The sequence below is a fragment of the Solea solea genome, chromosome 15 (assembly GCF_958295425.1).
Source record: "Solea solea chromosome 15, fSolSol10.1, whole genome shotgun sequence".
NCBI lineage: Eukaryota > Metazoa > Chordata > Actinopteri > Pleuronectiformes > Soleidae > Solea > Solea solea.
Genome location: NC_081148.1, coordinates 13081650 through 13094077, shown reverse-complemented (window position 1 = coordinate 13094077; position 12428 = coordinate 13081650). Strand labels below are relative to the sequence as shown.

Below are 12428 nucleotides of genomic sequence, written 5' to 3'. Positions count from 1 at the left end.
GTACAGAAATAATATGTCAAACGTGTGCTGGTATATTTTGGGTGTATTTGGGAGGCTTGTGACTATTTGGGTTTTTTCTGGCTGCAGTTTTCTCTCCTACAAAACTAATCACAAGGCTGAGCACTTTTAAATGGGAAGGGGAAGGTTTTCCTATGACGGAGCAGATATAAATCATGGCGGATTTATCCATCACAAAGCGATGATAAGTCTTGGTTTTATACAGTATTTTATTTACAGCACAAATATTACATCCAAACGTAAAAGCTAGCAGCCAGTTAGGTTGAGTTTTCAGTCGTATGATCATGAGATTCAGCACCTCTCAAACACTTTATAGAGATCAGGTAAGTTGGCGATCTGCAGGACGGTGCCGTCCTCGCTGAAGTTCCTAGGAGGACTTAGGAGCGTTCGAAAAGCTTTGAAGATGATGTGCTCCATTTTCCACTGCCACAGATTTGCCTCACCATCCTTAAACCAACAATACACAACACAGATGTAAAAAAAAAAAAGTGTCATCATTGAAGAAGGAATATTAAAAAAGGTTGATATGTGTTCAACATAGGACCTGCTCCTCTCCTGGCTCAACCTCCAGGATGTACTGCTTCCTGATGGAATAGAAGGCGCTGCACTCCTTACTGAACTCTTTGAAGCACTCGCTCTCATTGTCCCAGTTCACCTGCAGCACACAACGCCGTAAAAGCATTCTGATTTAGTTTGTGCTTTCAGAATCTTGTCATAAAGGAGAAGAAAGGAACAAGGACCTCACCTCAGTGGCCAGGCGCAGGATGAACATGGGCAGACCCTCCATGACGGGAGTGTACTTGTCGAGCAGAAGTGGCAGTCCTCGAAGATTTCCCTCCTATGACGTAAGAAGCTCAATTTACAACATGGCTTACTGTGAAGAAGCAGACTAAAACTGGCAGCATAAATTAACGTGGGAGTGTGACCTGGTCTATCTCCACGGAGAAGTAGTCCTCCAGCATCTCCGCTTTCTTCCTCAGGAAGTCCACAATGTACTGAGCGAGGCCTTCTTTGGGTCCGTCGTCTTCTGTCCAGCCACTTTCCTCGCAGTCCAGAGCCAACATGGCCAGGTCATAGAGCGGAGCTGGGGTCTGTGTGCACATGACGAGCCATTAACCATCATACTCCGTCTGCACAGCATCATCTTACCATTCACGACGAAGACAAAGACTTTACTCACAGAGAGTCTTAGTACACCAAAGTTCCCAAAGTCATAGATCAGTATTTGGTAGAAAAGCTCCTGGCTGAAACCCAAGAGAATGAAATGAGGCAGAGCAGCAGATCGAAAAACACTGAAAATGACCCGTGTTTACCAACTATGTCTCTGACCTGAGTTTGGTGGTGTTGACCAGGTACAGTTTAGTGTGATGTTGGATTAGTGTCCACTGGGGATTGATGCAGCCAACAAATGAGTGGTTCTGCAGCATTTCTTGAAGACCTGGAGAAAACGGATGCAATCCAAGCGACAATGGCGACTTGTGTCAAAAAAAACTTTGACCTATTCTGAATACAGATGAGCTGGTATAATGCTTGGTATCAGTCTGATACTGATCACTATGGAATATGGAGAAAAAGAAAAACTACAACCCAGAAACCCTATCATAAATGCTTCACTACGCACAGGCCGTAAAGAGGGACGAGATGTGCAGCATCAATGTCTTGTGACAAGCATGCACATGTCATTTTATAATAAAAGAGTAAAGTGTATTTTTGTCTCTGGAAAAATGAAATACAAAGCAACAATATTGCTGTGGTTAGGCTGTAAATACATCAGCACACATGTATTAAAAACAGCCTAGTAACAGAAGATGTAAACTGTACTGACATCAGTTTTGACAGATACTCAAGGTTCTACTACTCGATACTACTTTGTGTCCGATCGAGTCATCCCTAAATGCAAAGATGATCTGTATGTTCACCTATAACATATTTTGTTTTTGTTCACCTTTATGTGTGCTCTCCATGATCTCAGCTCTCAGCTCTTTGATGCTGTTCAGTTTTATGACTCGTCTCTTGGGCACAGCTGCAGCTGTCAGATTCTCTTCCTCCTCCTCCTCCTGCTGTTGCTGCTCCTCCTTCCTCGGACGCTTCCTAGGTAACAACAACAACATACAGCCGTCACACCTCCTGCATTCAGTACAATGCGCGTCTACAAACATGCATTGTTCTATTTTGACACAACCTGACGAGATAAGACTCTGTTGGTTTGCTTTTCAGCCACATGGAGGCAACTGTAGCATAATGATGAATACAATAGTGGTAGAATTTGGCAAAGAATTGAAACATCTGGCAGACACAACCCGCAGTATTCCTTCAGAGTTGTTTGTCCTGTCATCTGAGGGCTGTACGTGGGTCTTAAACTGCTCAATGTTTATTTATTTCTTCATCTGCTGTTCCTTTGTTTTGTCTTTTACCCTTTAGTGCTGCACATGTGCTGTATTGAATGTGTAAATACGCTTTTTGAAGGGAACTGGATTATGGATACAGAACTTTTAGATACAACAGAGCACGGTTTACGGTCTCATACCTTCTGCCAACACAGTACTAAATCAGCAAGGAATTCAGCACTATGTGAATGACGCCTGACTGTGTTTGTTGCGCCGTGTTGGAGATCTATATATATATATGTATATATATATACATACACACAATACCCGTGTGTACAGAATCTGTGGAACTTAATTTCCCAAAAGGGTAATAAACTAACTAAATATTAAAAGCAATAAAACCGAACCAGAGGACAACTGCTTCCTGTAAACAAAACTTTGAGCTAATAATGAGCCACAGAGCTCTGCAGTCGTATTATAGTGTTTGTGTTCATTACACTGGATCTAATAAACAATTATAATAACGATAAAGAGGTTGACGATGATACGTGGAGAGACAAAAACAGTAAGCTCACGCAGTTACAATCTGTCAAGAATACAGATTGCAAATTAACTGCAGGTCAACGTTCACTGAGATCAGTGATGATTAGTGACCTGTTCTTAACTGATTTGTAAAACTCAGTTTTGGAAAGAGGTCGATCACCTTTGAGCATCACAAGCACTGACACCGTTTTCTTCCTCATCTTTAGAAACTTCTGCCCCCTGCTGAGCCATGGCCGCCACCATCTCTGCATCATCTTCCTCATCCATCTCTATGCTGTGAGGCCGGGTGGTTTTGTTGGCAGCCTCCTTGCTGCTGGGAACTCCTGGTTCCGGCTCAGGGTTGGGCAGCGGCGGCTTCTCCTTTGGCTGCAGGAAGGCGTCCAGCTTCTGAGCGCGACAGTCAGTCCTCACCATCTGATGTGCGTAGACTCTCTCGGTGGAATCCGCCTTGGCACTGGAGGACGTCACCTCGGTGCCACCAGAGACCGACAGACCTGGTAACAACGTCTGCACAAACACAAGTGAACGTGCGTCACAAATACACACTCACACTAAGAATGAGCACGTGAGCTGAGCGAGTTCTTGGACATGAGTAGAAATAGTGATTTGAGTGATATCCTACTTGAGTAAAATATGTGCGTGAGGAGTTGGTGCCCAGCAGTTTGCTCTCGACGTGCCTCTGAACACTCTCGATGATGCCGTCTTCGTGCAAGAAATGCACCTCGTGTTTGGTGGGGTGAACGTTCACGTCGATGTTCTTTGGCGCGATCTCTAAGCTGCGATGATCAGAAAGCGTTGGTGAATACAAGAGGACTCTCGCAACAAGGGGTGAGAATCCCAGGGTACACGATACCAATAATATCGCGATGCGACGATTCTGTGATAATCAGTATATTGCAAGACAATCATATACCGATAGATCACGATAACTGAAGAAGTCTAAAGTGCAGGATTTCTCTATTTATTCACAACATAGAGAACAAAGTGCATAAAGTCTATTTATAGTATTGAATGTGGATGAGGCATCTCTTAACGTAGATTTCAACCACCACCTATAAACTCCTTCTTCTTCGGCCAGGTAACTTCCCCCCAAGTTTCCCTCATTAAACAAGTGAAACTGGCAGGGACTGTTCACTTTAGAGCGCCTTCATTTGTTAATTAAAATATGAATATTTGCTTGTATTGCACAAGGAAGGACAGCGATACATCACTACATTGATATTTTGGCCCAGCCCAACGATAGAATCCACTACAGCAGACAAGCTCACGGTTACCTGAGGTAAAGAAAAGGGTGCGTGTTCTTGGGAAGGTATGCGCTGTAAGCCGTCTCGATCGCTTTCTTCAAGGCGCTCGACTCCACCAGACGATCTAAGACACGACAGACCATTTAACAAAGATTCATTTACCCACAGCTGTCAGCTACACTCCCACTAGCTTTTCCACGATACATACTGTTGATGAAGAGGACCATGATACATTTCTTGACGGAGTAGTTTGCATTAGAGATGTAGCCTTTCATCTTGTATGCAAGCTTATGATCCTCGCAGCCAACTTCAATGAGCTCCCTGGTAACATAGCAAAGAGCCAGTCGTGCAGTCAGCGTGTGAGGGGATACGGGATCACGACAGCAGAGAGCATCGAAGCTGATTTTCATGTCTTGCTTTGTTAGTTTCATTAATACCTGCTGACTGCATTTCCAAACACGACTCGAATGTTATCCACTACTGAGGCGTTGGGTAGGGTCCTCACATCTGCTACAGTCTCTCCTTGCTGTTAAAAGGAAAGAAAATGGGTGATGATTCTTTTTGTCAGTTGGTATTACAGAGCCAAAGATGGTCACCTTTGACCTGTGTGCTTGAATCAAATGAGAAAATCACATCTCACCTTTTTGACACAAAAGCTTTTTCCTGAGTTGTGTATGGCATACCTTCAAAACAACACGAGAACACTGAGTACAGAGGCACGTAAATATAAAGCAGGAATTACAATACAGGAGGAATAAACCCCAGACCTGCTGACCACCTCTACAATCCTGGAGTACTCGTCACTGGGGCTCTTCAAAGCTTTTCTCCTGGTCGACACGTTATAGAAGAGGTCCTCGGCCTGCACACAGGGAGAGTACAGAACTGTTGTTGTCTACGCATATCCGTGAAAGTCAGTCTGTAAGACGTGATGCGTTCAATGCACTCACAAGAATCTGTGTTCCCTGGTTGCCAGCGCATGGTTTAAGAGCACCTTTAAGTTTGCCATCACTGTAGCAGCCTCTGCATGACAACACAATGACAGAGTAGATGTGTAACATGCTACGACCATTTGTAATTCGCAATAAGGTAGCGGGGAAAGCAGATAAGTGAGCTGTGATTTCATACCTGTACGCACATTTGGCATCAGCTGTCTTGGTCGTTATGGTCACATGTGCAACATGGCTTATACTCGCAAGGGCCTGCAACCAAGAATAGGGAGAACAGAAGTAAATGTATGTGGTTGTTTTGTACACAAAAGGCCGTATAAAAACCTCAAAGCTTTGCTTACCTCTCCTCTAAATCCGTATGTTGCAATGGCCGAGAGATCCTCAAACTTCTGCAGTTTACTGGTGGTGAAACGCTCACAAACTATTTCCATATCTTCCTTCTGCATTGATCAGGTCACAAGTCAAGAATCGACACATCGACACTTCTTCTAAGGACGCTGTACTGACTTCCATTCATTTGGACAAAATGTTCAACTTAACCCTTAACTACAACCAATTAATGCCTTACCCTAACCTCAAATTAACTTAACTTAACCACAATTCAACTCAAAATTACCAACTAAATTGAACCAGGTCCAAGTGCATCAGGGAACTATGGTGGTCATTGCATACCAGAAAGTGACTAAACTATTTAGGGCTGTAAACAAAGAAACCTGAAAATACTCACATTTAAGAAGCTGAAAAGTAAGAAAACTTGTTTTAATTCTTTAAAATAAACACTAAAAACTGATTATCAAAATAGTTGACGATGATTTTAGTAATCGATTAACGGAGTAATTGTTTCATCCCTAGTTTTATTTTTTATTATTTTAATTATTTTAATGCAGTTATACAAACATTATTAAGGGTAGTATATAAACAATACACCCACCTAAATGTTACACGCAGGATCTTTAATCCTAACTTTAACCAGAGCCTCAGAAAACAGGGTTCACCTCATTTTGAAGAGAACAGCAATGGTCCAAAAGAGTACAAGTACACACATTTGTCATAATGCATTCACTTATCCTAATCCAATAATCCTAAAGATAAACCCTCATTGTGATGGTTTTTGATCCAAAATGAGTTCTCTCAACTTACAAAAAACATGTATGTATACACACATACACACACACACACACACACACACACACACACTTAAAGCTAAGAAGAGATCACACAACAATGTTAAATCTGTGTAAAGATGCGGCTTAAACTCGTCACTCACTCTGATGCCAGTGCCGTTATCCTGGATCTGAAGCAGCTTCAATCCTCCATCTTTCACTGTCACCTGGATGTTGGTGGACTTGGCATCTAAACTGTAACGTCAAAAAAATTAGACATTGCAAAATGCCACTTCAGCCCATCGCCAAGAGGAAAGGAAATGGTCAGTTCAATTGCCAGTTCAAATCCCGGGAATTGCCACCAGACTGGGCAAGGCACTCAATCCCCGTGTGTGTGTTCACTACTGGTGTGTAATAAGGATGTGTTAAATGCAGCGATTACACTTCGAGTTACGTGAATGTTCACAGGTGTATGTTAACTACGAGGTTTTGCCACAAACCTAATGTAAACAATGATGTCTCCTAGCAGAGCTAATTAAAGTTAGACAGAAACTTTAATTAATGTGTGTGTGAATCACAGAAGTTTGTCAGTTACCAGTTCTCGATCAATTCTTTGACGGCGTTGGCAGGACGCTGGATGACTTCTCCTGCAGCAATCCGGTTGACAACAGTCTCGTCGAGCCTGCGGATGATTCCCGCCATGTTGACAGACAGAGCTGCTGCTCAGAGCAGAGAACACAGCAAGAACACACACAAATAGCGGAAGCGAACGTTTAAAAAGTTAGCTTCAATGCAGCATCACAACCAGAAACACGGCAGAGTGTTCGTGAGAAAACGTAAGATGTCTCACTCTGCCTCAGAATATCAGAGCAAAGTTAAAGTCTCAGTGTTCATCTGTCACAAATGTGTTGTATAGTCATCGTTAAGACAGTTGAATTATTCCGGTTGGGTTTTTTTTTTTAAAAATAAAATGACTCGTTGCGTTTCGTTACAATTACTTTTTCCTCACGGAGTCATTCATCTTTTTCAGTGTAAACAATCTTTGATGGCTCAGCGCGGGTAGATAAGAGAGGGCGGGGCCTGCGTGCAGCTGGAGAAAGAGGACGTGAAGACGTCATCGCTCATTCATTGGCTTAAAATCTTCTTTGCTACTTTATTGTTTTTGCAGCACTGCACTTTCAAAACACAAGACAGCGCCCTCTCACGGCTGATTAAATACTGACATTGCTTATGTTGAACTACACATTGTACAAAACAAGAAAAAGCATTTCTCAGTACTGTGCTTTTTCTTTTTTTATATTGAGTATTTTTATATTTGATTTTATATACAGAAAGTATATAAAAGTATATAAAGTACAGTCTCTCTCTCACACACATACACACATACAGACTCACAGTGTCTCTCACACACGCATTTGAACTTTAAATAGCTAACCTGCATGGTTGTACCTGCTTTGTGTGATTGTTGTTAGTAAGACTGCATTTTTTGAATGTTGTCGATGTCAATCATAACTCACCTGTTTCTCTAATAAGAAGCACTTAAAATAAAAATAAAAAGATTTTCCACAGATTAGGTTTATTCTGATACTTTTAAAACTATGCTCAATGTCCAATTTCACTTTAACCACATATCAATAACAGTCCATAAAAAGTTAAAGGCATACGTAACAATTTTATTCTGAGGAAATTAAATGACATTTTTCACATGTGTGTGTGTTGGTCTGTAAAGTGTGGATAAAGGTTGCTCCCTCTGAACCTTCCTCCTGATATAAACAAATGAATCGCTTACCACTCAGGCAGTATGACCTCAACAGATCAAAACGCTGACAGTAGGCTGTCCAGAGAGTGGCGCTGTTTAAATATCATGACTTGGCAGACGGCCTCAGTGCAATCCAACTGCAGCCCAACCTTAACTTCAATCTGGCCAAGTATTTGTAGATGAATTTGGCATCGAGAAGAGCGTTTTAAATGTATGACAGTCAGTGAAAGTAAATGTGAGTTGCGATAATGACAGTTTGGGGACCTACCAGTCATATTAAAAAGCAGTCCTGCATTTTGTATTGGATATATGAACAAATCAAAAGAACACCTCCTTGTCTAAACACTGCAAATATGGCTACATGTGTTTGCAATGAGATTTATGGAAGAGGATTCTGAGATTAAAGTCAATCCAAACAAATCCAGGTTTTTTTCTCAGAACTCTGACTTTAATCTCAGATGGTCAGAATCTTCTACTGCTTTATCCTCCACATGAGGGTCACGGGTGCCAATCTCAGCTGACGTAGGGCGAAAGGCCAGGTACACTCTGGACAGATCACCAGTTCATCACGGGGCCACAACCATTCACTCTCACTCATGTTCAATTTAGAGTTTCCAATTTACCTAATCCCCAAATCTGCATGTTTTTGGACTGTGGGAGGAAACCAGAGAACCTGGAGAAAACCCTCTCACACGAGGAGAACATGTATAACCTCCATGCAGGAAGTCACTTGTTGTGACTGGGTCTTCTTGCTGCAAAGTGCTAACCACTACACCAGCCATGTGGCCCCATCTCAGAAGTCCGTCTTTTTTTATTATTTCTCCCCCCAAAGAATTCACATGTGTCCTTAATCCCCTCCTGCGCTGTCTCTGCTCTCATTTTGTTTAAATGTCAGTTTCCATATTTGTAGTTGAAGTGAAAGGCTTTTCTGCAGTAACATCATACCTTTGATCTGTTGACCTTCTTGATAGTAATAAGACTAATCACATTCCAGTACATCAGATGACCTCGGGAACTCAGGTAAGTTTTTGTTTGACCTCAAATTACACCACAGCCTTTTTGTGGAGCGATATCTTGGCACACTTAAGTAGCTCAACAGCTTTGTAGTGCAGCTCAAAACTTACCACAGGTCGACGCAAACAAAGAACCCAAAAGTAAACCGTAGAACCTGTAAGATCACTTGAAGTATGAATGGAAGTCAGTTGTGCAGCTTCAGTACATGTGGAGTGCAGTGATGATGTAATGTCAAGCTCATTTTGCTATTTTCCTATTTCCTATTTCCTATACATGTGTGGTCATAGATGTTTGCTCTCGCTCCCTCTGACATGGTTTTCTTAGTATCCAAGACGTATAGAAGGATGTGATGTTTGTCTGTGACGTTGTGTGTTCTTGACTCAATGCAGGAAATTCTGCTGTGTGCCACAGCCGCAGGATGTACAACAGGATACATTACAATAGAGCTGGAAACTTGTCAGGCAAGTAAATAAGAAAAAAAGAAAAGTAAGTTAAAACTGTAAATCAGAGAGACTGTTCCCTGTTTTTCCATCTTTTCTAGATTCACAGCAGGTAACAAACATGTTGTATAGAGTCACATCTGCCTGTATCATTCTGATTTTACAACCGCTGTCATCAAGCTTATATGTAAATGTTGTTGCACACAAACGCAGGTACACAAAGCACAAGTATGCATATGTAAATGCATGCCATGCACACAATAGAAAGCCTAAATGTATCCAAAGAGGATTTAGAATTGGTCCGTGTAGAGATCGTTCATCATTTATTGCATTTTATGTGACATGGTCAATAAACATTTTTGGATCTTAGTAAAATGTAACTACTGCAATATATATATATATATATGTGTATATATATATATATATATATATACTGTATATATATATATGTATATATATATAAACCATATATAAAGCACTTTTGAAACAAGCAAAGAGACAAAAATAAAACAGAGCTACTATCCACAGACACACAGGGAGAATGAACGCATAATTACATAAACATAACAACAGTCAAATCAGATACAAACACACACCTGCTACTCAGTGTGTGAACTGAGGTCAGCGTCTGTTTACAGCAAAGATAAGTTCATTCATAAGTGCATGACCACTCTGTCTGACACAGTCACTGCACTAAGATATGACTGAACGGGCTGTGATTCGGCTCACGATCGCCAGCTTCCAGTAGTGCTGTCACTAAATTTAATCTCCAACATTTTGCAAAGAAATCTCAAAAATCTCAATATTTATAAGTATTTTTAACTGATCGACAGTTCGGCGTTGCTCGTTTTGATTCTTGTGTCGGACGTCGCGCTCGTGACTCTTCCTGTGACGACGTTCACTGACCAATCAGTGGCCGGCACTCTGAGGTCACATTTTAGTATTGCTTGGAACCTCACCAGGTACTATCACTAGTGGAAAAGCAAAAGAAAACCTGAGTAGAGTCGAGCCAGGCCGAGCTGAGCCAAGCCGTGCTAGAAGTGTATAGTGGGAAAGGGCTGAAACATAGACTTAAGTGCAGTGACATTTTTAGCAGAGTTAATGAAAACATTTGACCTATCAGCCAATCATGAGAGATTAAACTTCCTCAACCTAACTATGTCAGGGAGGGCAGTGGAGCTTTAACTTTTTTATTAATGCTTCTCACGTATAAATAGACGAACACAGTCAGAAACATAACGACTCTGGCGGCGCTCCTCAGTTTTTAAACACAACCTGGGACCACTCCTCACCTTCATGCTGCTGTGTGTCCATACATTTCACAGTGGCAAGAGCCTGTTGGTTTCACTGTTGTGGTTTTGTCTCACTCATGTGTTTATGTGTGCTCCTTTCTCCATCAGTGGAGTAATGATCTCTCACTTAACACCCACAGCCTCCTCTGAAAAAAACACCCCACAGTGATCTGAGCCGCTCAGCCCAGTGACGAGGGCCAAAACATGTACAGCATCTCCAAGAGACACAAAATGCTGAAGGAATACAGCCACCTGAGGAATTTGTCATGGCCTCTCCAAGTGACAAATATAGAGGAGCCCGTCTTCCCTTTCATCTACTGATAAGGGCGGCCCCTCACAGATTGTCAGTGATGACGCATTAAAGTAAAAACTTCATTTAAAATCAACTACAAATTCTCCTCAGGTTTTCCAATCATATCAGGTAATTTCACAATGTCAGCTGAATCACAGGTAGAGTAGGAGTTTATGGTCTATGTGTCAGGGCTAGTTATGAGTCCAGTCCAAGTGCAGTGACACACTCGTTTGCAACTGAGCTCATTCGTCATCCTCTTCCTCATCATCCCCGTAGGAAAGCCTGATTTCATCCCCCTTGAAATCTGCTCGGACTTCCTCTATCTCTCTATTAAATGATACATTCTAGAAATGCATTCTGCAGCTGTTGCTCTTCCCTTTTCCTTTGTTCCCACATCCTCTTCCTCCTCATCCTCTCTCCTTATCAGCATCAAAAATCCCCAGTGCACGCTATAAACAAATGGTTTACTCATACTCTCCGTAGCCAAGGGAGAATTTAAACAGCGGCCCGTTCACACAAACAACACTAACAAGCATATTTACCTTCCTTGTCCACCATCTAAAGGAAGATTCAGTTAATTAAAAAGATTAGTTAATTACTTCCTGCATGACCACTCTGTCTGACACAGTCACTGCACTAAAATATGACTGAACGGGCTGTGATTAAGCCTATTTACCTTCCTTGTCCACCATCTAAAGGAAAAGTAGATGAAATGTTAAAGGATGAGCAAAGTTAACTAATTATTTACAATACAGTATCTGCATTATTAAAGGTGCAGTGCAAAACTAAAGCCTCAAACTAGAGGATAATTGGCCAGGATTTTAATGTTTAAGATGTTTTATTAATGGTGTGTTTTGTTATATTAATGACATCTACAGATTAGCTATCTATCTATATATATATATATTACATATATATGTATATATACATATATATGTATGTATGTATATGTATATGTATATATATGTATATACATATATATATATAAATATTCTACGCTCACTGACCACATGGCAGCAACTCATTCAGGCACATGTAGACATCAGACTCAAACTGAGCATCATGGTCTTGAGTATTTCAAAACTTGCTGAGACTTTCCCACACAACCTCAAAACTGTCTGAAAGGGACAAAATATCCAGATGAGCAGGTGTCTGAGAGAACATGCCTCCAGGGGAGAATGGCCTAACCAGATCAGAATAACAGGACATCAGTCACTCACAACAGAAATACAAATCACCAAAACTTCCAATCAAGTTGGTTCGAAGACTCTCTGCACATGAAACGTGTTGAATCTTGAAGCAGATACAGTAGCAGAAGATCACACAGGGTGCCAGTTTTCACTTCATCAAGTGTGTTCTATACCTAATGAAGTGGCCAGTGAGTGCACACGGTGACTGTATCATGCAAATAAGTTTCAGTTGGATTTAAGCCACTGTATTTCCAACCAT

At 41.4% G+C, this 12428-nt stretch overlaps 1 protein-coding gene across 1 annotated transcript; it reads right to left on the bottom strand.

Moving 5' to 3' along the window:
• Positions 1–207: 207 nt before the first annotated feature.
• mlh1 (mutL homolog 1, colon cancer, nonpolyposis type 2 (E. coli)) lies at positions 208–7247 on the bottom strand. Its single transcript, XM_058650749.1, has 19 exons — positions 6778–7247; positions 6347–6437; positions 5421–5519; positions 5258–5331; positions 5080–5152; positions 4900–4991; positions 4773–4815; positions 4570–4658; positions 4341–4453; positions 4163–4256; positions 3511–3664; positions 3049–3395; positions 1964–2109; positions 1348–1456; positions 1199–1262; positions 945–1109; positions 764–856; positions 563–673; positions 208–465 (listed from the first exon to the last, which is right to left on the bottom strand). Exons 1-19 carry the CDS (start codon positions 6882–6884, stop codon positions 310–312), a joined length of 2220 nt encoding a protein of 739 aa, XP_058506732.1. The 5' UTR covers positions 6885–7247; the 3' UTR covers positions 208–309.
• Positions 7248–12428: the final 5181 nt, after the last annotated feature.